The sequence below is a fragment of the Stenella coeruleoalba genome (genome assembly GCF_951394435.1).
Source record: "Stenella coeruleoalba genome assembly, chromosome: 18".
NCBI classification, from domain to species: domain Eukaryota; kingdom Metazoa; phylum Chordata; class Mammalia; order Artiodactyla; family Delphinidae; genus Stenella; species Stenella coeruleoalba.
The window spans coordinates 48,308,191-48,332,443 of NC_137164.1; the positions used below are offsets into that span (position 1 = coordinate 48,308,191).

The 24,253-nt window shown below is 40.1% G+C and overlaps 1 protein-coding gene across 3 annotated transcripts in view; it reads right to left on the reverse strand.

The window, feature by feature from the left end:
- The window catches only part of TBC1D4 (TBC1 domain family member 4), a 221,600-nt gene that overhangs the window by 58,241 nt on the left and 139,106 nt on the right, over positions 1-24,253 (reverse strand). For all 3 annotated transcript variants that reach the window (XM_079903215.1, XM_079903217.1, XM_079903216.1), the window contains exons 2-7: positions 23,386-23,973; positions 21,845-21,934; positions 18,427-18,531; positions 10,743-10,875; positions 5,849-5,940; positions 5,456-5,566 (exon numbers count right to left, since the gene is read on the reverse strand). In XM_079903215.1, the coding sequence (XP_079759341.1) occupies positions 5,456-5,566; positions 5,849-5,940; positions 10,743-10,875; positions 18,427-18,531; positions 21,845-21,934; positions 23,386-23,973 (1,119 nt within the window). The remainder of the gene's footprint in view (positions 1-5,455; positions 5,567-5,848; positions 5,941-10,742; positions 10,876-18,426; positions 18,532-21,844; positions 21,935-23,385; positions 23,974-24,253) is intronic.

Sequence of the window (24,253 nt, forward strand, 5' to 3'; positions counted from 1 at the left end):
ATGGCTAAGCCACTAAAAAGCATGCGAATTCTTCTGTAGCTCTATTAAGAAGTAATAATTTAGGTTCCACATCATGAGCACACAGATTGTAAGCAAAAGAGATTAATTTTTAATACTGTAAGCAATAAAAAAGACAGAAATAAGATCTTTCCTTTATGTCTTTCCTTTCTGCTAATATATTCCTGCTGCATTTAATGAACACTAAACTTGAGATGCCCATTTTTACTGCTGTTATTTTCCCTTTCCAAGTTACATACTTTATATCCAAATTACCGAGGAAAACACAAAAAATTGGTTTCAAAGAACAAAGCATCTTCTAGTAAAGCTGGATTCTGCTAATGCCTTTGTTATAATTCCATTTTCATTTGTGAGTGGGTCATTTATCTTTTCAATCGACAAGTATTCACTGATAGTACTGAACTGTACGAGAATCTACAATGTGTCCACTATATGAGGTTCTCCAAATATTTTATCTTATATAGAGATAAAAAGCTACTATGTATATTGCATGGTTCTTAGTGCCAGGAAGCTTCCAAGAGAGAAAACTCATCCTTTGCTTGGGGAGGAAATACGTTCACTCGTAGCATTGACACAAAGCAACGCATAAGAATCAAATATGGAACCATGGGTTATGGGTCTCAATGGTCAGGAAGAAAAGGATACATGGGATTCAGACAGGCAGAAAAAAGGAGGTGAAGACTTTCCCAACACTGGGGATGGTGCTGGCAAAATCATAAAGGCTGGGATGCTCACGGGACAGGGTGTCAGTACAGGTGTTTGACTAAAACAGAGGGAAGTAGTGGAAAGTGGGAAAGTGAAGCTGGAGATAAAACCTTGAATGGTCTTAAGTGCTGGGTAATTAGGAAGAATCACTGATCACAATTTACAAGCAGAGGGGCATCACTGTGAAACTAATGTTTTGGGAAGATTTATGTGAAAGGACTGTTCAAAAATCACCTAAAGGACTGGGAAATCAGAGACTGGAAGATCAGATTGAAGGCTTCAGGACAGTCTACGCAGGAGGCAATAGAGGTCCATACTGGAGCTGGCTCCACGTGGCCATCTCAGGAGTTACTGATAAAAGAAACATGATCATGATCAAAAAGGAAAGAAAACAATAGATAGAGATGTGAGCTGGACTGGGCTCGGGCTGTGTATAAGGACTGGGTTGACTCATCATTCTAAGGCTTTGAGATGAATGACACAACGAAAACAGGGAAATCGTGTTGGCACTTATCACAATGCCTGACATAGCAGCTACTCAGTGAATACCAGGTGAATAAATGGAAGGAAGAAAGGAAAAGAGGGAGCAAGGGAGGGAAAGAGAGAGAGGCAGGGAGGAACTTAAGTATACTGACAGGAAAACATACACAATTTGTTAAAATCTCCTCTGTGATCTTGACCGCCCTTCGTCATATAGAAAATGCATATCACTCCTCACATACTGCCTTCGGCCTTCTGGTCAACATGACTATCACCACCAACGACTGATTTAATCAAAGCCATGAACAGATTTTAGTCTTTATGTTTCTTTTTTTTTTTTAACAAGATCTACTTTATTTTTTTTTACATCTTTATTGGATTATAATTGCTTTACAATGGTGTGTTAGTTTCTGCTTTATAACAAAGTGAATCAGTTATACATATACATATGTTCCCATATCTCTTCCCTCTTTCGTCTCCCTCCCTCCCACCCTCCCTATCCCACCCCTCCAGGAGGTCACAAAGCACCGAGCTGATCTCCCTCTGCTATGCGGCTGCTTCCCACTAGCTATCTACCTTACATTTAGTAGTGTATATATGTCCATGCCTCTCTCTCACTTTGTCACAGCTTACCCTTCCCGTTCCCCATATCCTCAAGTCCATTCTCTAGTAGGTCTGTGTCTTTATTCCTGTCTTACCCCTAGGTTCTTCATGACATTTTTTTTTCTTAAATTCCATACATATGTGTTAGTGTACGGTATTTGTCTTTCTCTTTCTGACTTACTTCACTCTGTATGACAGATTCCTTATGTTTCTTGACCTTCCTATGTCATTGGACATTGTTGATCTTCTTGCTTGAACTCTTCTCCTACCTTGGTCATTCACCATAATAAATCTTTCTACCTCATTATTCCCTTTCAGTATTTATCACTGGCTCCATTTTAATTCACTCATTGCCTGAAATGTGGGTGCTCCTCAGAACACCCTCCTTCGACTTCAAATCTGTGACGAAGTTCATAGTCTTCCACATTTATAATGTCAGCTCAAATTCTATGAGCACCAAATCCATTATTCTAATTAAATCTCACACTTCCAAAATTGAATTCTTATTTCCTATTTCCATCTTTCGCCCCGCTCTTGCCTTCTTTCTGTATTTCCTAGCTATTACATCTAATTCCTCCAAATCTGAAACCTTGACGTGTCTCCCAGCAAGCCCCTCTCTCTTCCTAAACATATCTATCCAATCAGTCACTAAGTCCTAAGGATCATGCCTCCCAAATTGCTCTTGACTCAGTCCCTCCCTCACATCTCCAGGGCTCCAGTTTACCCTCTCCCTGAGACAAAATACATTTTTCAAGACGGAATCATTCAATCTATTTATGTCCCAGTGTTATCTCTTGTCTGGTACATACTTGTATCTCTGTGCCAATCACACCATATTCCATATTTTAATTCATCTGATTGCATGTTGGTTTCTTCTTACAGTTAGAGCTGTCATTATTCATCTCTGTTGCCTAGTACATAGTATGCACTTGATAAACGAATCACTTGTCACGTATTCTATTACCAAGGTCTCCTAATTTGAGAATGTGGCTTCAGTCCTAACACTGTCAACCTCCTTACCCAACCAGCCCCACATCTGATCCTCTCACGCTCTTACCTGAAGTCGTTTAGTGACAAAGTCTGATCTAGCACTTAAGGCTATTCATCATCCCACTGCTGCCTAGCCTTCCAGCCTTATTTCCCCATAATTCCCATGCAAACTCTAAAAAAAACAGTATGTCCTTGAAGGGCCTCCAAGCAGTATGTTCACTCATGGTTACAAAGTTACCACTTAACTTTGCACTTAATGTTCCTTTCTTAAAACACAATTCCTTGGGAATGTAAATTGATACATCCACTATGGAGAACAGTATGGAGATTCCTTAAAAAACTAAAAATAGAACTACCATACGACCCAGCAATCCCACTACTGGGCATATACCCTGAGAAAACCATAATTCAAAAAGAGTCATGTACCACAATGTTCATTGCCGCTCTATTTACAATAGCCAGGACATGGAAGCAACCTAAGTGTCCATCGACAGATGAATGGATAAAGAAGATGTGGCACACATATACAATGGAATATTAGCCATAAAAAGAAATGAAATTGAGTTATTTGTAGCAAGGTGGATGGACCTAGGGTCTGTCATACGGAGTGAAGTAAGTCAGAAAGAGAAAAACAAATACCATACGCTAACACATATATATGGACTCTAAAAAAAAATGGTTCTGAAGAGCCTGGGACAGGACAGGAATAAAGATGCAGATGTAGAGAATGGACTTGAGGACATGGGGAGTGGGAAGGGTAAGCTGGGGCGAAGGGAGAGAGTGGCATGGACATATATACACTACCAAATGTAAAATCGATAGCTAGTGGGAAGCAGCCATATAGCACAGGGAGGTCAACTTGGTGCTTTGTGACCACCTAGAGGGGTGGGATAGGGAGGGTGGAAGGGAGACCCAAGAGGGAAGAGATATGGGGATATGTGTATATGTATATGTATAGCTGATTTACTTTGTTATAAAGCAGAAACTAACACACCATTGTAAAGCAATTTTACTCCAATAAAGATGTTAAAAAAAAAACCCACACAATTCTTCAACTGTTCTGATTAGAAAGCTTTATCTCCCCTAAAACTCCAGCTCCACCCCCCACAAAAATCTCTTCCTCTTGAATTCTTTCATTCTTTCCTCTATCCTTACTCTTCATTCCAGCTCCAAAGCAAACATGTAGCTACTTCTGTGTTCACTGAACATTCTTTTAAAAAGCCATATTGTTACACATGTACTACAATGTTCATTGCCGCACAATTTACAATAGCCAGGACATGGAAGCAACCTAAGTGTCCATCGACAGATGAATGGATAAAGAAGATGTGGCACATATAAACAGTGGAATATTACTCAGCCACAAAAATGAATGAAATTGAGTTATTTGTAGTGAGGTGGATGGACCTAGAGTCTGTCATACAGAGTGAAGTAGGTCAGAAAGAGAAAAACAAATAGTAAGCTAATGCACATATAGCTTTTTATTAAAAAAAAAAAAACAGTACTGATAAACCTAGTGGCAGGGCAGGAATAAAGATGCAGACGTAGAGAATGGACTTGAGGATGTGGCGGGGAAGGGGAAGCTGGGACGAAGTGAGAGAGTAGCACTGACATATATACACTACCAAATGTACAAAGGATGGCTAATGGGAAGCTGCTGCATAGCACAGGGAGATCAGCTGGATGCTTTGTGAAGACCTAGAGGGGTGGGATGGGGAGGGTGGGAGGGAGGCTCAACAGGGAGGGGATATGGGGATATACGTATACATATATGATTCACTTTGTTGTACAGCAGAAACTAACACAACATTGTAAAGCAATTATACTCCAATAAATATATAAAAAAATAAAATAAAATAAAACTAACAGGAATTTTAAAAAGCCATCTTGTTGCCTCTCTTATATGTATCTATTTATGTTTGCATTCCCTTTTGGATTATTTGGGCTCTTCTCTGTAGGCTACGTCATTATTCACGTCTCTTTTGTCACCATTATCACATAGATTGATTCATAGAAGGTCCTCTAGAAGTGCTTGTACAATAAATAATTAAGGAATCACTTATCACACGATATGTGGTTTGTTCTGAATAGAGTGACATTAAGACATAACCTGAATTAGTGTTATCAAGAGGTAAATATGTCATGATTTCTTTAGATGTTGCTGCCAGTGGTCTTGCTTTACCTACATGCAGCTGGGAACACATTCTAAACCACGTGCACAAAAATATCATCCCTTTGTTTGCAGCCAGGGTAGCCGTTCCCATGACATTACTGCTTCTTTGCATGTTTGCTCTTTACCACTCAAGGCTATGTAAGTTTTTAATGAAATAAGATGTTCATGTGAATTTGAAATAAAATAATGGATTAATATTACTAAAAATGTATGTTCATTCTAAATCATGAGCATTTATTATTACTGGTTTTCTACCAAAACTCACAATTTTTTTTACATTTTAAAATCATGACTATTTTATCTCAATGTGCCAATGTTTGCTACAGTTTCCTATAAAACTTCTAAAATGCTGGGGGGAAAAAAGACTATTAGGGCTTAGCCCTAAAGATGAGAAGACAAAGGAAAGAAACTCCTTTTACATCTTCTGTGATATTTTGACTGAATATATGAAAAAACCAAAAATAGGTCAACTAGAAAACATCTCACCGATGGGCCTTCCCCAATGTGTACGTGTGTCCTCTGCTTGGCTTCGCACAGCTGCCTCAGATGTAAAATCACAAGTTCGTTTTCCTCCTGGTCATTGACTGCCTTCATCTTCTGTTGAACAGACAGACGGAGAGCACATTATGGCAACACAGCTTTCACTGTTTTACTTTACCCTCATTTCGTTTTGTCTGTCTGGCAGACAAACGTAAGTAAAGCGAAGCATTTAGCTGCTCTTAGAAACAAAAGTAACAGTGGCATTGTAGTAACTATCCAACAGTGCAGTAGTATCTCTATCTTTAACGTCAGATAGAGAAATGGAAAAAGGAACTCACAGAAACAGGGTCCAATTCTCATTCCTTATACTTTACTTGTGAGGACTATCAATAATGTTACCTGAACGCGTTCAAAGATGTCAGCTTGCTCATTATCTGTGAGGGACGAGAGATGCCTCTGTATTACCAGCTTGGCTCTTGGCGGATAGAGACCTAAGGGAAATGATGGGGATTGGTGTTAAACAGATTCTAGCCACAGAGATCAAAATGTGTATGTATGTGTATATATATATATATTTATATATATGTATGTGTGTGTGTGTATATATATATATATATATATATATATATATATATATATGTATATATAAAATGCACTGCAGCTTGTCCCTTCACCAGCAGGCTCTGAAGTTAAATCTTTCCAAGGAGATGTGTTCCTGCCTATGACAGACCTTGGAACACTACAATAAAATGATTAAAACAAAATGGAAAACCTCCTCACCAAAATCAATAGCCCTCGTCAGTAATCTTGAAGTCACACTTATTAACAAAAAATGTATACATGATACCAAATCAACAGCATAACCAGATACCATTGAATATACTAACAAACTTAGCCACCCTAGAAACTCATAGGTGAATACTAGCCTTGGCCAAAATCTCTAAGCTTAAAACTTGACATTTAAAAAAGAAAGAATAGCTACTAATATTAAAAAGTAGAGCTAGAGCTTACACAGGAAGCTCTCCCCCTCATACAGGTCTTGGTAATAAAACCAAGGCATCATTAGTTTTTGTTTGTTTGTTTTTGCGGTACACAGGCCTCTCACTGCTGTGGCCTCTCCCGTTGCGGAGCACAGCCTCCGGACGCGCAGGCTCAGCGGCCATGGCTCACGGGCCCAGCCGCTCCGCGGCACGCGGGATCCTCCCGGACCGGGGCACGAACCCGTGTCCCCTGCATCAGCAGGCGGACTCCCAACCACTACTCCACCAGGGAAGCCCTTATTAGTTTTTAGTGACATTTTTTAGTGTTACTATTTTCCCAATAAATTGTTTACCTCTTTATACCATATTATTTATATATCTAGTGTACTTCTGCATATAATTTATATTAAGTCCTTGGGCAAAAATTTTTTCCATGAAAACATTTTTGTTTTTATAAATTTTTTAAAAAGGGAAATGTAATTCATATTTACAAGGATTCACCGGACCATCCATTTTTAAGGAACAGATCTCCTTTACATAGTTAGGGACCACTTATACTACTGTTACCGTACTTTGATTAGAAAGAGGATATCTAGCCACGTATAGTATTTAATGACTGTTATAGGTAGACTGTACTTTAAAATCCCTAGGAGAGATTCACCTCAAAATATGCATTGTTTTAAAAGAACGAGAATTCATTTCATGATGGTTAGAACGTGTAGAGTGCCACCACTGGGTCTATTTTAAACCACTGTGCAGAAAGAAGAAAAACTTCTGAAAACTTCTCAGCTCTACCTTTCTTTGTGCAATGTACAATAAAATGCTGTGAAAATCTCTGTGACCACGTACAGAAACACTAAAATTCATTTTGACGGTGTGATGCCACTCACTACCACAATTTATTATTTGCTGGCAAAGCCTCCTTAATAGGTTCCTTAGGCAATATATTAAGAAACTGATTCACATGATTGTTTTTGTTTTGTTTTATGTTGTTTAATATTCCAGCATGTTATTAGCATGTGTAGGAGGATAAAAGATTAAAAAGAGGAGAAGTAAAGAGGGTCCTTATTTGAAGTAGGTAACTAAATCTATGGCCCAGGAAGTTTCTTTAGTCCTTTATTTCAGGGGAGGAATTGCAAACAGCTTATTTGTAAATTATGCATGCCCCCTACTCCGCCTTGCATCTGATTTGCCTTTCTTCTTCCCCACTGTTTAGAGTCACTGGTGAGTGAATTAACCGATCCTGAGAGGTAAGGATACTATTTAGCCCTCATGCACGTTATTGCAGGAAAACCTGACTGAGGGTAATTGATCCACCTCTACAGTGCTCAACATCCCTTTAGTTTCACATTCTGAGGACTGGTCCTTGAGAGATGGTCCCCTTAGACACTGTCTCCTGGATTCACTTTGGTCCCCCAACATGGCTGGTGCTTTTCTTCCTGGTCTAAATGACAAGGCTCCCTTGACACAGGGATAGATGATTAGGACTCAACATGAGCATATGCATCTTTTCCCTTTCTTTTTTTTTTTCAGTAGAGAAAGAACTCCTTATTAATGCAGCCAAAGGTATTGACAGGTGAGTCAATGACATGAGTAAGTAATATGAAATACAAATATCTAGATACTTCTAAATATCTCTAAATATCTTTCTCACTTTCTCTTCCCGTGAATTTGTGTTGAATCTGAATGTGGTCCTTTTTCCAGCTTTATACTTTGTACTTAAGCCTAACACAAGTTTAGAATTCACACTGTTATCTTACCCAGATGAAAACAACTCTTTGGGAAACACTGATGCCAAGGCTTCAAGACAGCTTGGTCCTGAAAATCCTGGCTTTCTGATATTCTTTCAGAGAGGACATCAAGTTGCTTTGGAAACAGATGGAACAAGTTCAAATCCTGGTTCTGCCCCTCCTAAGCGATAAGGATGTGGCCGTTATTACCCACTGTGTGTCTCGGCGCCTGTTTCCTCATCAGTAAAATGAGGATTCAAAACACTACCCATCTTGTGGGATTTCAGTATGGATTAAGTGGGCTAATATATGGAAAACACAACAGGGCCGAGACACAGTAAGTCTTATGGGAGCAACTGCATTATTGCTATTCCTTTCATTCTTACTATCAGAACACTGCCCTATCTTACAGCTCTCTTCGCCCGATGTCAAAGGCAAGGGTAAAACAATCATATCAGAAGGTGTTATCTAAGGCCTTAGGAAAAGAAGCCCGTGTGAATCTTTTCCAGTTCACATGAACCCTTCATTTGCTCCCTTCAGATATATGCATACCTTGAAGCTAGGGAACCTTAAGTTTCACTCCCTTCATGATCTTGGAAGAGACCCTACTATTTCTGGATGTATAATGTGTATTCTTTCTTTCTTTTTTCAATTAACTTATTTTATTTATTTATTTTTGGCTACATCGGGTCTTCGTTGCTGCGTGCAGGCTTTCTCTAGTTGTAGAGAGCGTGGGCTACTCTTCGTTGCGGTGCGCAGGTCACTCATTGCGGTGGCTTCTCTTGTTGCGGAGCATGGGTTCTAGGCACGCGGGCTTCAGTAGTTGTGGCACGTGGGCTCAGCAGTTGTGGCTTGTGGGCTCTAGAGCGCAGGCTCAGTAGTTGTGGTGCACGGGCTTAGTTGCTCCACGGCATGTAGAATCTTCTGGGAACAGGGTTCGAACCCGTGTCCCCTGCACTGGCAGGAGGATTCTTAAGCATTGCGCCACCAGGGAAGCCCCTGTATTCTCTGTCTTTACAAAGGCCTCTAAAACTATAAATTTTTTTTCAGAGGAGTGTTTTTTAATATGATTTGTGTAATTTTCTACTGGTGCTTTTATCTTTTTCTTATAGATAATAACAGTCTTTACAAATTCTGAACAGCAATCTGCTGTTTGTTACTCAAACAGCATTTGTTACTGATCATTTAACTTCCAAGTAAGCAGTTGTTGTTGTGTAAAAATACTAAGATTTTATGAAGTCAAATCTGTCAATGTCTTCTTTTGGTAGTTTCTGCATTTCTGTGTCTTAATAAAGGCTTTCTTGTTTAGGGACAAAATAATATTTTTACTTTCTTTGAATGATTTTAGCATTTTGTTTGTTTGCATTGAGGACTTTGCTCCACCTAGAATGTATTTTGAGTAGGATAAGTGGAAGGAATCTTTGTCTCTTTGGATAGCAAATTGATCCAACGCCATTTCCTGAATCACTCAGCCTTTCCTCCTTAGATTTATAACATTCTCTTTACCATACACCAAAGAATGTTCCATTTTTGTAAAGTTTCCATGTATATTTGAAAATAAGGTGCATTCTGTAAAATTATAGTTATAAATTTTAAAATTTTGAGTATTACATTTAAATAGTGCTTGTTCACACAGTTGAGTGGATGTTCAATAAATACAGCTGTTCATCATCACTTTTCCCATGTGCCTATGATTCTCCTGCCTACTGAACAGATATCTCCATTTGCACTGACAGTGGCTCGTCCATTCTCTGCTTTGTTCTGGAGTCCACACTCTCCCCATCGACTCCAACACCTATCGTACTGATTGCATTTACGTGCTCACAAGCCTGTCTCCCACTCTAGACTCTAAGCTTCCTGAAGGCATGGTCCACATCTCAACCATCTCTGCATCCCCAGTGCCAAGCACACTGCCTGGCACGTGCTAGATGCTGAACAAGTGTTTATCAAATTGTGTGTCTTCTCTGGCACAGTAGTTTTCAACCATTTTTATTAGTAAGAGACAAGGAGAAGAAAGGGAAACTGAATCAGAGTCACCTCTTCCTCATGCTCTTCTCCCTCCTCAAAACACATTTTTTAAAAAAACTTGCTTTATGACATCATGCCTATTATCTGTGTGATTTTCAAACGACCCTGAAAAGCCAAGCAAGTTTCATTCTTGTTCTAAACCTTTAGGAAAAAAAGAACACATCATCGAGTGAGAAAGGAAAAAAAAAAAGACTTAAACAGTCGATATTCTGGGATGGTTTTGCCTCTCTTCATTCATTCAACAAATATTTGGTCAGTTCCCACTTTGCACATAGCAGAGTCTTAGGAACTGTGGGAAATGCAAGCTCCTCCCTTGAGTCTGCCTTCGGAAAAAAAGTAAGAAAGAAAAAAGAAAGAGGAAAAAAAGCCAAGCACCTAGGAGAGACTGACAGCACAAATTTGACTAGACATGAGAAATGATTCTTGGGGTTCTCGGTTCACCTCAAAACAAAGAAGCATTCAATGACAGTAGCGACTTTCTCACTTCCCCAATGCCAAAGCAAACTTGTCTTTGCCAAGCAAACTCGTCTTTGCCAAGGCCAACTTATACTGTACCTTCAATCCTTTCACAGAGCTTATGCAAAGAGTGCATAGGGCAGGCCTCGCACAGCTTAATCTGGGTCTTGGCACTCTGCAGGGCAGCGGCCGTGCTGAAAGCCTGTTTCAGAGTCAGCATTACCTCATCAACCTACAAGAAGAAACAAAATCCAGGTCTATAAAAGTTTGCTTTCATGGTAACACATTAAAAGCCCAACAGCAATGTGAAACTTTGTTGATGCTGACTAAATACTAATAATGGAATTTTGATGACCACAGAGCTGGTAGTGAGAAAATAATGTCTCAAAGTTAGACCTTCAATTAATTATACATAAAATTGAAGACTGGATGAAATAAGACCATTTTAATGTGCATAATACTGATCTGTTACTTGAATGCCATTTTTGAATCCCACTCAGTGCTATGCTATGACAGTTAAGTGACAATCAGGTATTTGTTTTTTTTCTTTTTTTTAAAATTTTATTGGATTATAGTTGATTTACAATGTTGTGTTAGTTTCAGGTATACAGCAAAGTGATTCAGTTATACATATACATATATTCATTCCTTATCAGATTCTTTTCTCATATAGGTATCACAGAATAGAGTTCCCTGTGCTATACAGTAGGTCATTGCTGGTTATCTCAGGTCTTTGTTTAATTAAAGTACTTTATCAGATAAAGATTTCTTTGGAAGTTTTGTCTGCAATACATAGGGAGCAACAAAATAGGTTTAACAAATCACTTGTGTTAATAGGTATCTTATTTACTTTATCCTTTTGGATCATTTTTAGTGCAACATCAAGCGAACACGTGTTTAACCAAAGTTCTAGGGGGAAATGAGCCCAATAAATAATGTTGGGGGAATTCTATGAAGACTACTGGCCTTTTCTCTATGGCTTCTATTTATTTTCATTTGGCTTCTGATTTGTGACACTAAGAAGTTCTGCAGTCATGCTGCCTAATAGCTGGGTCTCAGCCCTAGGCCAGCAGCTTGAGAACTGCCAGGTAGTTTCTTCCTTGCTCTTCCAGTGACTCAGTCAAGAAGTTGGAATCTAGCATTCTGGTTTCCTGGTTGCTTCTTTGAGGTCAACTAACAGCTCATCCTCCAGGCATTGTCAAGCCGACTTCAGGCCAGGTCTCCTCCTCTGTGGCACAATCATCAGTGTAAAGTGTGGCTTTCTCACCCACTGTACAATTGAGACCAAAGTCTAAAACCTGCATGGGGAGCTATGAAGTACCAGGGCCTCATCCAAACTAGCTCTGATATTCAAAACCATTTACCATGCTTCATAAACCATGTTTTGTTTTGTTCTGGTTTTATTGCGGTAACATTGTTTTATGACATTAAATAAGTTGCATGGGTGCAACATTTAATTCAACTTCTGTGTACATTACAGTGTGCTCACCACCAAAAGTCTTGTTTCCATCTGCCACCATACAATTGACCCCCTTTACCCATTTTGCTCTCCCTCCCACCCCCAGCCCCTCTGGTAACCACCAATCTGTTTTCTGCAACTATGTGTTTGTTTTTGTTTTTTATACTTTGCATATGAGTGAAATCATACGGTATTTGTCTTTCTCTAACTTATTTCAGTTATCATAATACCCTCAAGGTCCAACCATGTTGTCATAAATGGCAAGATTTCATCTTTTTTGTGGCTGAAAAATATTCCATTGTGTGTGTATATACATATCACATCTTCTTTATCCATTAATCTGTCGGTGGGCACTTAGGCTGTTACCATATCTTGGCTATTATAAATAATGCTGCAATGAACATGGGGGTGCACATATCTTTTCAAATTAGTGTTTTTATTCTCTTTAGATAAATACCCAGAAGTGGAATTGCCGGATCACCTGGCAGTTCTATTCTTAATTTTTTGAGGAACCTCCATACTGTTTTCCATAGTGGCAGCACCAATGCACATTCAAACCAACACAGATGGCCAACAGGAACATGAAAAGGTGCTCAAATTCACTAATTATTAGGGAAATGCAAAACCACAGGGAGATATCACCTCACATGTGTTAGAATGGTTATTACCAAAAAGACAAGAAACAACAAGTGTTGGAGAGGATGTGGAGGAAAAAGAACCCTCACACACATAACCCATTTTTAAAAAGACTCTTTAGGGCTTCCCTGGTGGCGCAGTGGTTAGGAATCTGCCTGCCAATGCAGGGGACATGGGTTCGAACCCTGTTCCCAGAAGATCCCACATGCCACGGAGCAGCTAAGCCCGTGCGCCACAACTACTGAGCCTGCGCTCTAGAACCCAGGAGCCACGACTACTGAGCCTGTGTGCCACAACTACAGAAGCCCGTGCTCCTAGAGCCCGTGCTCCGCAACAAGAGAAGCCACCGCAATGAGAAGCCTGCGCACCGCAACCAAGAGTAGCCCCCACTCATTGCAACTAGAGAAAGCCCGAGCGCAGCAACGAAGACCCAGTGCAGCCAAAAATAAATAAAAAAATAAAATAAATTTTTTAAAATTTTAAAAATAAAAAGACTCTTTATCCCCTTCCCTTATGGCCTGGTTTAAGAAAAAGCTACCATTTAAAGGATTCAATCTACTTCTGCATTTGAATGCCTGAAGAACCTGGAATAAAAAGAAACTCTATTCATCTGATATTACTAAAAGGAGAGTTCAAGCACCAAGCAGCCAGTCATCATTCAGTTATGTTTTACTATATAACCATCTTTTTAAAAGGCTTATAAATAATTTCACAACATTCCATGCACAAAAAATGAATTATTCACAATCTGTTCTTTTATAACATAATTAAAAACAAAGAATTCTAATTCTTAAAAATAAAAGCACGAGCTTCCCTGGTGGCGCAGTGGTTGAGAGTCCGCTTGCCGATGCAGGGGACGCGGGTTCGTGCCCCGGTCTGGGAAGATCCCACATGCCGCGGAGCGGCTGGGCCCGTGAGCCATGGCCGCTGAGCCTGCACGTCTGGAGCCTGTGCTCCGCAGCGGGAGAGACCACAACAGTGAGAGGCCTGCGTACCGCAAAAATAAAAAATAAAAGCACTACATGCTTTAATGCCTTTGCATTTTCATTTCATTTGCCTTGTGATGTATTCAAAAGCAATTTCAATCACTTATGCAGATGTTTATTTCTGTTTTCTTGTTTCTCATTTATTTAAGGCACTGAAGGGGTCAGTCATCCGCTTAGCTTTCATGTAGGTTTATTATTTGCTATTTGGTAATACTGTGTTGCAAAAGGTCCCCAATGGATATATTTGTGTTGCAAAAGGTCCCCAATGGATATATTGAACTTTCATATTTTCTTATCTATTTCTAGATGAACCAAGAGATCATTTCAATGGTGACTGAAATGTGGCTACCAATTTCTCCTAGCCATAAATATTACTAGAAACTTTATTCGACTTCTAAAATTTTAAATGTTTTACTTTTTTTTAATCTACCACTTTTTCCAGACGGCCTATAAATTCTCATATGGAATCAGAGCAACTAAAAGTTAAATTAGCATACTATGAATAACTTAATTGTTTTAGTTTAGATACAGCAACAACAACAAAATCCTAGGCAGTGTTAAAAAGTTAAAAGTAAAGGAATGGTTAAAGATAAATCAATCATATGGAACCAAAAAGAAAGTATTCTTAGTGTGACCATCAGGCAAAATTAAATTTCCAGAGAAAATTATAAGATGGAACAAAGAAAGCCAATTTGTGACATTAAGGTGAAAATCCATAATGAAGATAATGCTCATAAACATTTATATACCAAACTTAGGTGTTTTATAGCGTTTTAGAATAAGAATCACAGAATGTGTAAGGATGGAGAGGGGGAAGGGTAAGCCGGGACGAAGTGAGAGATTGGCATGGACATGTATACACTACCAAATGTAACAGCAGCGGCATAGCACAGGGAGATCAGCTCGGTGCTTTGTGACCACCTAGAGGGGTGGGATAGGGAGGGTGGGAGGGAGACGCCAAGAGGGAGGGGATATGGGGTATATGTATATGTATAGCTGATTCACTTTGTTATAAAGCAGAAACTAACACACCATTGTAAAGCAATTATATTCCAATAAAGATGTTAAAAAAAAAAAGATTACCTAGTCTAATTCTCTGGAAAACTCTACACTCTTAACCCCATACAAATCCTGGGTCTCGGTACCCTGGGTTTTTGGGGGTTTTGTTTCGATTTGTTTTGTTGGTTATACTTTCCCTGGATACTGTTGTGTGCATCTGTGGAGTTCCACTTTGTCTATGAATAGTAGTCACTTCCATTTTTTTTCACACCTTTTAAATCACTTTTGGAGAAAGCAGAAATGATATGTTCCAGAAATCTCAAGGGTTGGTCAAACAAGTTTAAACCACCTGCCTTGAGATATTTTACAAAAGAGGGAAGGAAGGAAGGGAGGGAGGGACAAAGGGAGGGAGGGAGGGAGGTGCACAGAGCATCCAAACCTTACACTGTAACCCTCCAGGGCCCATCAGAACTCTATTCTATACTGCTTATCAATTCATAGCAATTGCTACAAAGAAGCAACAGAAAATGCTAGCTATATATTTTTTGCACTCAGAGAAGACAAATCAGCATGTGTGGTTTTGCAATATTTTGTCTTTCACAACAGCCAAGCCACATCAATCGTAATACTGCTTAGACCTGTAATATTTGACCGTTTGTTTTACTCTAACGTCAGCTGCATGAGCCAGCCTCCTTTATACAGGAAATGTACATTTAATTTTTCCTCTATCTTGCAGTTCTGATGCCTCACCGTTCATTTAAGGTGCTTACAGATAAAAGTAGAGTAAACAGGATTTCAAAGATTCCAGCATAGGCCCATTCTTAAGAATAATGATGCCAAAATAAGATTCTCAGGCAGCTTCAATGTAATATGAAGACATTCTCAGCCAGTCTAGTCTGTTGCCTTAGTCACAGAGCTTCTTAAGGTGGAAAAATGCAGCGTGTTCCCAGACTTTCTACTCTGACTCCGTTTCGAAAACTCATTCTACACGCAGGAGGGTAAAATGAAAAGACTAAAAAATACAAACAAACTTTTAAAAGAGATTGGAAATCAGAAGGTTTTACAGTTTTCCTCTTGGTGTCAGTTATCCAGTAATCAGAGATTAACCAGCACCTAGAAAATGACTGCCTGAAGTTCTGAGTAACACACTCCATCACTCAAAATACACTTAACAAGCAAGCCCTGCTATCCTAGAAACTACTGGTGGATACAACAACCATAAGGACGGTCCTAACCTTGTAGGATTCACAGTCCAGTGGAGTAGAAAGTTATGTGAACAAATAAATAAGATAAGGGATTTGCAGGAACTGCCGGAGATCTATGAATAAGATGTGCTGACAGCACTGACAACAAGACAACCAAAGGACTCAATTCCTGAGAAAGGGTGTTAGAAAAGGCTTCCCTAGGAGGTGATCTTTTAACAGGATCTTTAAAAATACACAGTAGCAAAGAAGGGGAAGGGGATTAAAGTCACAGCAAAGCCAAGCCAGGCCTGCTTCCCATCCAATGAAGCAGCCGGAAAGAGAATACGAAAACAGATAGAGACATACACAATCTCTTTGTATAGCAGCCAGGTGGACCCTTGAGGCTGGCACGATCAAATCCCCCACCTGACCGTATGAAAGCAGCAAGCCCTGGCTCTGGTCTCCACTGACTGGCAGACCCCTCACTGCATGCAGCCAACAGTGACCTCAGAACTTCAGAGGCATTTCTGTGAGCCCCGCCTCTCATGTACTTCCTTCATCTCATGTGTCCTGTGCACGAACCATCTGCTGCTTCAGTAGCAAGCCAAATAAAAGCAACATCATACCAGTCATCACAGCAGCTTCTGCAGTCTGGCCTGGAGACAGCTGAGGACACGGAATAGCACGTGTGAGGACACAGTCATGAAAGGGCAAGCTTTCTGGTGAGCGCTGGAGAAGAATGAGGAAGCCCCTTCTGCCACACTAGACAATCTAGATTTTGTCCGTTAATAAGGAGGCATAAGCTGGCCCCTAGTGAGAGAATTTTGTGAGAAAAAATATATATATAGCATAAGGTAGTAAGTGGATAGATGACAGATTAAACCAGTGGCAGGGAGACTAGTTAGGACACTAATGCAATGGTCTTAGTAAAGGAGATGAATGCCCAGACTTCATTCCAAACAGAGAGGAAAAGGAAGAGAGATGGATATAAGGGACATTTCTACCTTTGAGTTTATAGGATTTGGTGAACAAGTGGATCTCGATGGTGCAGGAGAACGCATTATGGTTTCTAAATTGGAAAGTTGCGTAACTGGAACTGCCAAAACAATAAAATACGGGATATACAACAGGTTTTGCAAAGGTTGGAGAGCAAGGATCTGCAACGTGGTGGAAGAATCAGCCTTAGACAGGAGGACGGACAGAGGAGGGAAGGAGGAGAGGAGAGCTGGGCAGGGGATGGGTGAGGAGAGGGGCAAGATTACCTGACATTCTCATTTTCTACCCAACTCTTGGTTGGCATTTTCCAGGGTTGTGGCCTTGGTTCTCTTTGGCCTTCTCTCTTTTCCTTCCCCCTGGGTGCTCATCCAGCCCCATGCCTTCAACTATTCTTTACATAACAACTCTCAAACTTCTATCCCGAGCCCTGAACTGAACCTATAATACAGTGGTCACCTGGATATCAACAGGTGGATTTTTCACTGGTATGGCTAACTATCTAGAGTGAGAACAAAACTCAAATGGATCTCTCTTGAGTAAGAAACTTAGCGATAGAGTGCTATATTCCCTAGTCAGAAAGTGTCTTTGTACCAATTCATTCCCATTTCTTCATTACTTCTTCATTATTCCTCAACTCTGTGTCCACACTGGGAATGTGGAAGGCAAGAGTTAGCAGGAAGGAAGGCAACGTGCATACAGAAAATGAGGAGAATGCTGCCCGGCTTACTCTGTATATGTCTAAGTGGTGTGTGTTTCCCTGGGGAAAATCATTGTGGGAGGATTTTATGTCTGAGCAAATGCTCTGCTTCAAAGAATGGTAATGCATACAACTAAAGGTTTGTGTTAAAATGGTTAGGAAAGATAACACAAGTGGAAGAATATGGAAAATGTTTTAGGGGAAAACATCAACATATTTTTAGTCACTCAGATCTATTTCCAACTTTGCCTTACATATTTCTCCTTAAACTCTAACTGCTCCCATTTAAGGGTCGGGGGGAGGGATAGGAGTGGTGCAAAGTAAAATTGACTTCTAAATTCCAAAGAAAGAAATTGAAGGCTAAAATGTGACCATAAAGAAAGTATTTTTAAAATGAGGACAGGGGCTGATGGAATAAAAAGGAAAAAACAAAACCGTTCTCTACCCTGAGGAAATAAGCATTATCTACTCTGAGATGTTATAGCAGTTGAGAGGATCAGAGGTCTTCTCTATCTTCTTACATGAGCAATGGAAAGAGTAACAGCTCTTCTCCTGTTATTAGGCTTTTCCTACCTTTTAAAAATACTCCTGGTAACATTTCCAGATTTGTTAAACTCAAGAAAATCACCTAGGCTTAAAAATTACCAGGACAAGTTGTTTTTGTTTTTCTGTTGTGGTGCTGTTTCAAAGGGCAGAAACCTATTTCTAGACACGCTCTTCTTTTTCGACGGATGGCCGTTCTGTGAGGCTTGGGTTCATCAGAGACGACTCTCCCATCAGCCGGAGGTGTGGGCAGGAGCCCGTGGGCAGCAGTCACCCCACTTACCAGAGATTCGCTGGCACACTGGAACACGTAACAGATATACTGGCTCAGCCCGGGCTCCGGCAACTCCCGACAGATAAAGCCAAAGTGATCAACATGCTTTATACCCTAGAGAAGGAAGAAGGGCAGTGTTTATGGGATTATGTCCTTTTAACCAACACTATAGAAATAGTTCTGTGCTTTCACACTTCCATGAATTTCTCCTTCACAGCACTGGGACAGGGGACATAATGCCAGAGCAAACTTATTCGGTGGTCTTTTGATACATAAAAAAGGGTGAGACCAGCTCAGAGTTTTTTTTGTTTCTGGCAAACACTCTGTGACTCAGGGCCACAAGAGGAAAAATATGATGGCATGACCCACTGTCTCTTGTAATAAAAACCGCTACTCAGTGTTTGCAAGTAATGGAGTTTTCAATTTATTGGTCATCTTTGAACGGGCAGTCTGATGATTCATTATAAACGCTGTTCTTGTTTATATGAGGCTAAGAATCATTAAAACTGACAATACTCTAATTAAATGGCATGCCATTCCCTAAAGCATGCATTAAAAATACCAGAATGTTTGTCTATTGATAGACATTCAAGGAGCCACAAGTGTTAGAAGATGAATACATTAAAGAAATTATTGCAGATGTCAACTAGCCAGATTCACAAATCTGTACTTCCTGAACACAGGCTAAATAACCTCAGCTACACTTAATACAAGATTCTGAATCATCTGAGCATTTCGATCGCCCTGAATACATACACACCAATTAGTAGACAGCACCTTGTTATTTTAACAGAAAGCACAGTACTTTGAAAAGTCATGAAGACAAAAAATTTGAAGTTGTCCTGCAATCACCTGAATCCCAGAGAAAGGAAAACAGACTTTGGAATCAGACAGATTTGTGCTTCAGCCTTGGTTCAATCAATCTACCAGGTATGAGATATTGTGCTGCGTTGCTAAAAAGTATCTCTGAGGTTCCATTTCTCATCATAAAATAATAGTAATGGTACCTATTCTAAGAAATTTTTCAGATTTAGAACTAAGAAATATCTTAGTTCCTGGCATGTTTGGTAAACAGTAACCACTATTCTTGTAATAAGAAGCTCAACCTACCCAATGGCTATGGAAAAAGGAAATCAACTCCGATAAAAAGTAAAAAAGTCAGTAAGGAGGAGCGAGGTTACAATCCATGAGGTGAAAGTAAATTCCATCTGATACAACTCATTCGTGATTAAAGAATATCTTTTACTAGCTTGGTACTAAATGGGAAAAATGCACAGGACCTCATTAGCTCAGCAAGTTTTCGGGCAGTGGTAATGTTTCCAGTAAAGAAAACCATTCCCTTATTCCTCATGCTTGCCAGGGAAACAGTCCTACCGATTTTGAAGAAAGAAACATTTGTAGGTGTGCATGTGTTAAAAAGCACTCCTGTTCCCAAATGTGGCCACCCTCTATCAGTACAATTCTGTGGAAAGAAATAACAGGAGTTGGGCCACTCAGTGAGAAGCAGAAAGTTAACTTGACAATTATTCTGATCAAAGGCCTTTGCACAAATTTTCCTCATATTTTTGTTTGATTCTTCTTCTGAATTCTTAGAACACAAAGCTTGCTTTAAAAAAAAGGAAAAGCAAAAATCTTTTTTGAACTGCCAGATTTATAGATTTGGTTTGGCGGGTTCTTTTTTTTTCTTTCTTTCTTTTTATTTTCCTTTAGATGTTCAACGAGCATTGCCAGTTTTCTTTCTGGGAGAAACATTGTTAGTTTCTTTCTGGGAGGGGGGTGGGGGGAGAAGCACAGCCTTTTCAGATGACTCCTCTTGCTTTGGGGAACAGGAAGTACACTGGTTTGTACACCACTCTCTCCCCAATGCTTGGCATAAGGCCCAACATGTAGAAGCATTCATTCAACATTTATTGAACACCTAAGCATCAAGCTCTGTCTTAACACATCTTATTCTCTGATGCCCTAGAGCAGCGGTCCCCAACCTTTTCGGCACCAGGGACCAGTTTCATGGAAGACAATTTTTCCATGGACAGGGGTGGAGGGGGCAAATATGGTTCAGGTGGTAACGCGAGCGATGGGAAGCAATGGGGAGCAATGGGGAGCGGCAGATGAAACTTCACTCCCTCGCCCCCCCCCACTCACCTCCTGCTGTGCGGCCCGGTTCCTAACAGGCCTCGGCCCGGGGGTTGGGGACCCCTGGCCTACAGAATAAGACACCTGCCCTCACAGAGCTTATGATCATGCGGGGACCCCCAGGAAACATGTAATTACAAGAATGCTTAATAAATACTTTGTTAAAGTGAATAATCTTTCTACCACATTTTTTGTCCTTTAAGTAGGAATTTAGAAATTTGCAATATATTCTTCCTCTAGTCAGATGCTGCCTCTCTAAACGACTAGAGTAGAATATAATAGAATAGAATATAATTTTATGTCTCCATATAACAGAACAAATATTGAAACAAAATACTAGAAGTGAAACCACATTAGCTGAGGCTGAGGAGAGTAATTAACAAGATGTACAAAAGCTTATCATTTTCAAAGGGAAGAACGTAGGGATATCATACCTATGGCAATGCGAACTCCAAAATTAAAACTTAAAAACAAGAAAAAGTCAGACTATTTTTCAACATTAAAATATAGGAAAGGGCCTTGGCAAGATCCAGGCCCCTGAAGGTACACCTAAGGCACATTGCTAGGAAAGAAGTTACTGCTTCTCTGTTCCAGGGACCTCCTCAGAGGCATCCTTGCATTTTTAACTTTCCCATATTCAGCTTTAGGTACTCCCTCTGCTCCAACATCTTCGGAAATTCTTTCTAGGTTTGCCATACATTTAGGTAGCTCTAACAATTATATAGATATTCTAAATTATTACTATGGTACTTAGGACACTGTGCCTAATATGATCTTGAACACACATAGTTGTATAGATTATTTTTTAAACTTTCAAATACGTAATATGAGAATTAAAAATAAGTAAAAGGACAAAGATACATATCAAAACCTTCTTTTCAAACTTTAGCATTTACATGTATAAACTTGAAAGTACTAGTTCTTTTTTTTACCTACTACAATATAAAGAGCAATCATGACTCAGTGATGCCCACAAGACCTACTGCTCAAGATGCTGAGGAACACTAACTGTGAAGATATTTTCTAAAGAACTCACCACCCCAAAACTTCCTTCCATGACACCAGGAAACAGGGTTGATGAAAGTGAGGACAAGATTATGATAATGAGGAACCTGGACAGGATTTTCTTATTGGCAGGGACCCAAGCACATGAACACTCTTAGTTTAAGACAAATCTACTTAAGAAATGCTTTTAAGAATAAAATCTGAAGGGGTTTAAGCCCAGTTATTTTGTTAATTTAGAAACAAGCTTTAATTGGTTTCTTCAAATACTATAATCTACTTCAATACATACCTGGGAACAAGAAGAGATATCTTTAAAATTCTTCTCAAGCACAAGTGATTTTGTGTCTGGACTGATAAGGTTTATCTCAAACCGTCCAACCTTAAAAATAAAATTATTCCACTTAATTTCAACTTATCAAGAACCTAACATATTATTTTACAGTTAAATATTTGACTAATAATACAGATTCAAATGCTGTATCCCAGACATACATATTCACATGTGTGTCAACATCCAATCCAACCAAATCTACAACCCCAATTATCAGCTGTCTGAAAACATTTCTTCCTTTCATCTAGAAATCATGAAAGTTAAGTTGGTCTTAATTTACAAGAAACCATTTTTTTTCCAAATTAGAAATTATTCTTTTCAAAAAGATGCAACCTTTCCACACCTTATGTTTTCTAAAAATACTAATTATTTAATTATAATTTATAATCATACTTTCTCACAAATGATCAACAGAAAGATATACTTGCAATTGGGCAGATAAATTTTAAAATTTTTTAAATAAACAACCATTTAGAAAAAATTAACAACATGGACTCTGGCTAGCTAAGAAAAAGAACAAATCCAGTAGCCCAAACAAGAGAGGAAGCTCAGTTAACATATCACCACAGGAAAGACTATAGACACTTTAATTACATGCCTAGAGTTACCAAGAACAAAACAGAACAAAACCACCATGAACTTCTGATCAAGCAAATATTACATACTGGGACTGTTTACCAAGGTACACTGTGCAACTTCCTTCTCAGGGGCTCTTTGCAACGGGATAAAAGGGCAGTCACTCCTTTTTTCAAGAAAACTCAAATCTGAGGAAAACTCAAATTAATCTTCAAAGCTGAGGAGTAATTAAAGAATCTCTACAGGGCATTGTTAAGAATTAAGTTCTTTTAAGTGGAACTGGACATTTTCAAAAACTACTTTTTAGAATTAAGAATCATCTTTTACACCTATAATACAGCTTGCACCAAATCATTTTAATAACTGGTCTAATAAATTATCAGGCCTGTGATGTTTCTTTAACCGTCTCTTTTGTATGACAGAGTAAATTGGTGTATTCTCATCTGAAAATACACCTATGAGTCTCTGGACTTTTCTTTTTTTTCTCTCTAGAAAATTCTTTCTCCATCATGAAGATTCACACGCTCCCAGATTCACATCTTCAAACCCTTCATAAGATTGACTTTTTGCAGTCATTTAAAAAAATAACATTTATTTAAGAATCAACCTAAGGCAAATGCTGGTGATGCTAAGAGTAATCTATTCTTATTTCCCCAACAACTTTCCGTGATGTACTGAAAGTGCATCTCTCTTCCTCTCCCTTCCCTGCTCCCTTTTTTCTTACATTCCCCGTCTGCCTCTCACCCCTTCACAACTTTCCTTTGTTTGCTGTCTTTCTCCACCTGCCTTATCTGCTTCCCAAGGGATATGACAGAAAGGTTGGATGCTTGCAGAGTGAGGACCAGGGAAGAGCTGGCCGCCCAGCTGCTTCCGTCTAGCAAAGAATGGGGAAACACCCCGAGAGCACGCGGCCAGGGCAGCACCTGAAACAGCATCGTTCTGTTCTTCTCCGAATCCGAGGGCTGGACGTGGCTGGGCGCGCTGGCATGCCTCCTCCGCGGCTGCGTTTTCTGGCTGTTGTCCTGAACTTTCCTTTGCAGGACACCGGTGACGCTGCTGCACCGAGACCGGAACTCCTGCTGTTCATCAAAGCCAGAATCTTCCAAAATCCGCTCAGGGAAGCAGACTCGAGAGCTGGACGGCCCAGGCTGGCTGGGCGCGGCGGGGAAGACGGGGTGGGTGTCGTTGACGCCATCCCCTTCCTCGGACAGAACGTCGGCGGGGGAAGCGGGCGCCAGGGCCTCCGACACCGCCGGGTCCTCGCCGGCATCCGCGGCGCGCGGCTCGCCCTGGACCCGCAGGCGCTGCCGCTCGTGCAGGCTGAACTTCTCGATGCAGTCGTCGATGAGGCTGGATGGCGCCTTCTTGTGGGTCACGGTCACCTTGCCACAGTACAAGACCTCGAACTTCTGTGAGTTGTAAAAGGCGTCCTCGTTGTCTTTGCTGGGTTTGGCATCCTCTTTCATGGCAGCTTTCGATAACTGCCTTATGCTGCTGATAACATCGGGAACCTGGAACAGAATTCAAAAATCCTCACTTCAGTTGAATATTTAGAGATCGTATATGTTTACCTAGACCTGTTATTATCACAGAATGCACGCTCATCCTAAATGATAAAATAAAGAGAGTAATAGATCCTACATAAAATAAAGCATAAGGGCTTCCCTGGTGGCGCAGTGGTTGAGAGTCCGCCTGCCGATGCAGGGGACACGGGTTCGTGCCCCGGTCCGGGAGGATCCCACATGCCGCGGAGCGGCTGGGCCCGTGAGCCATGGCCGCTGAGCCTGCGCG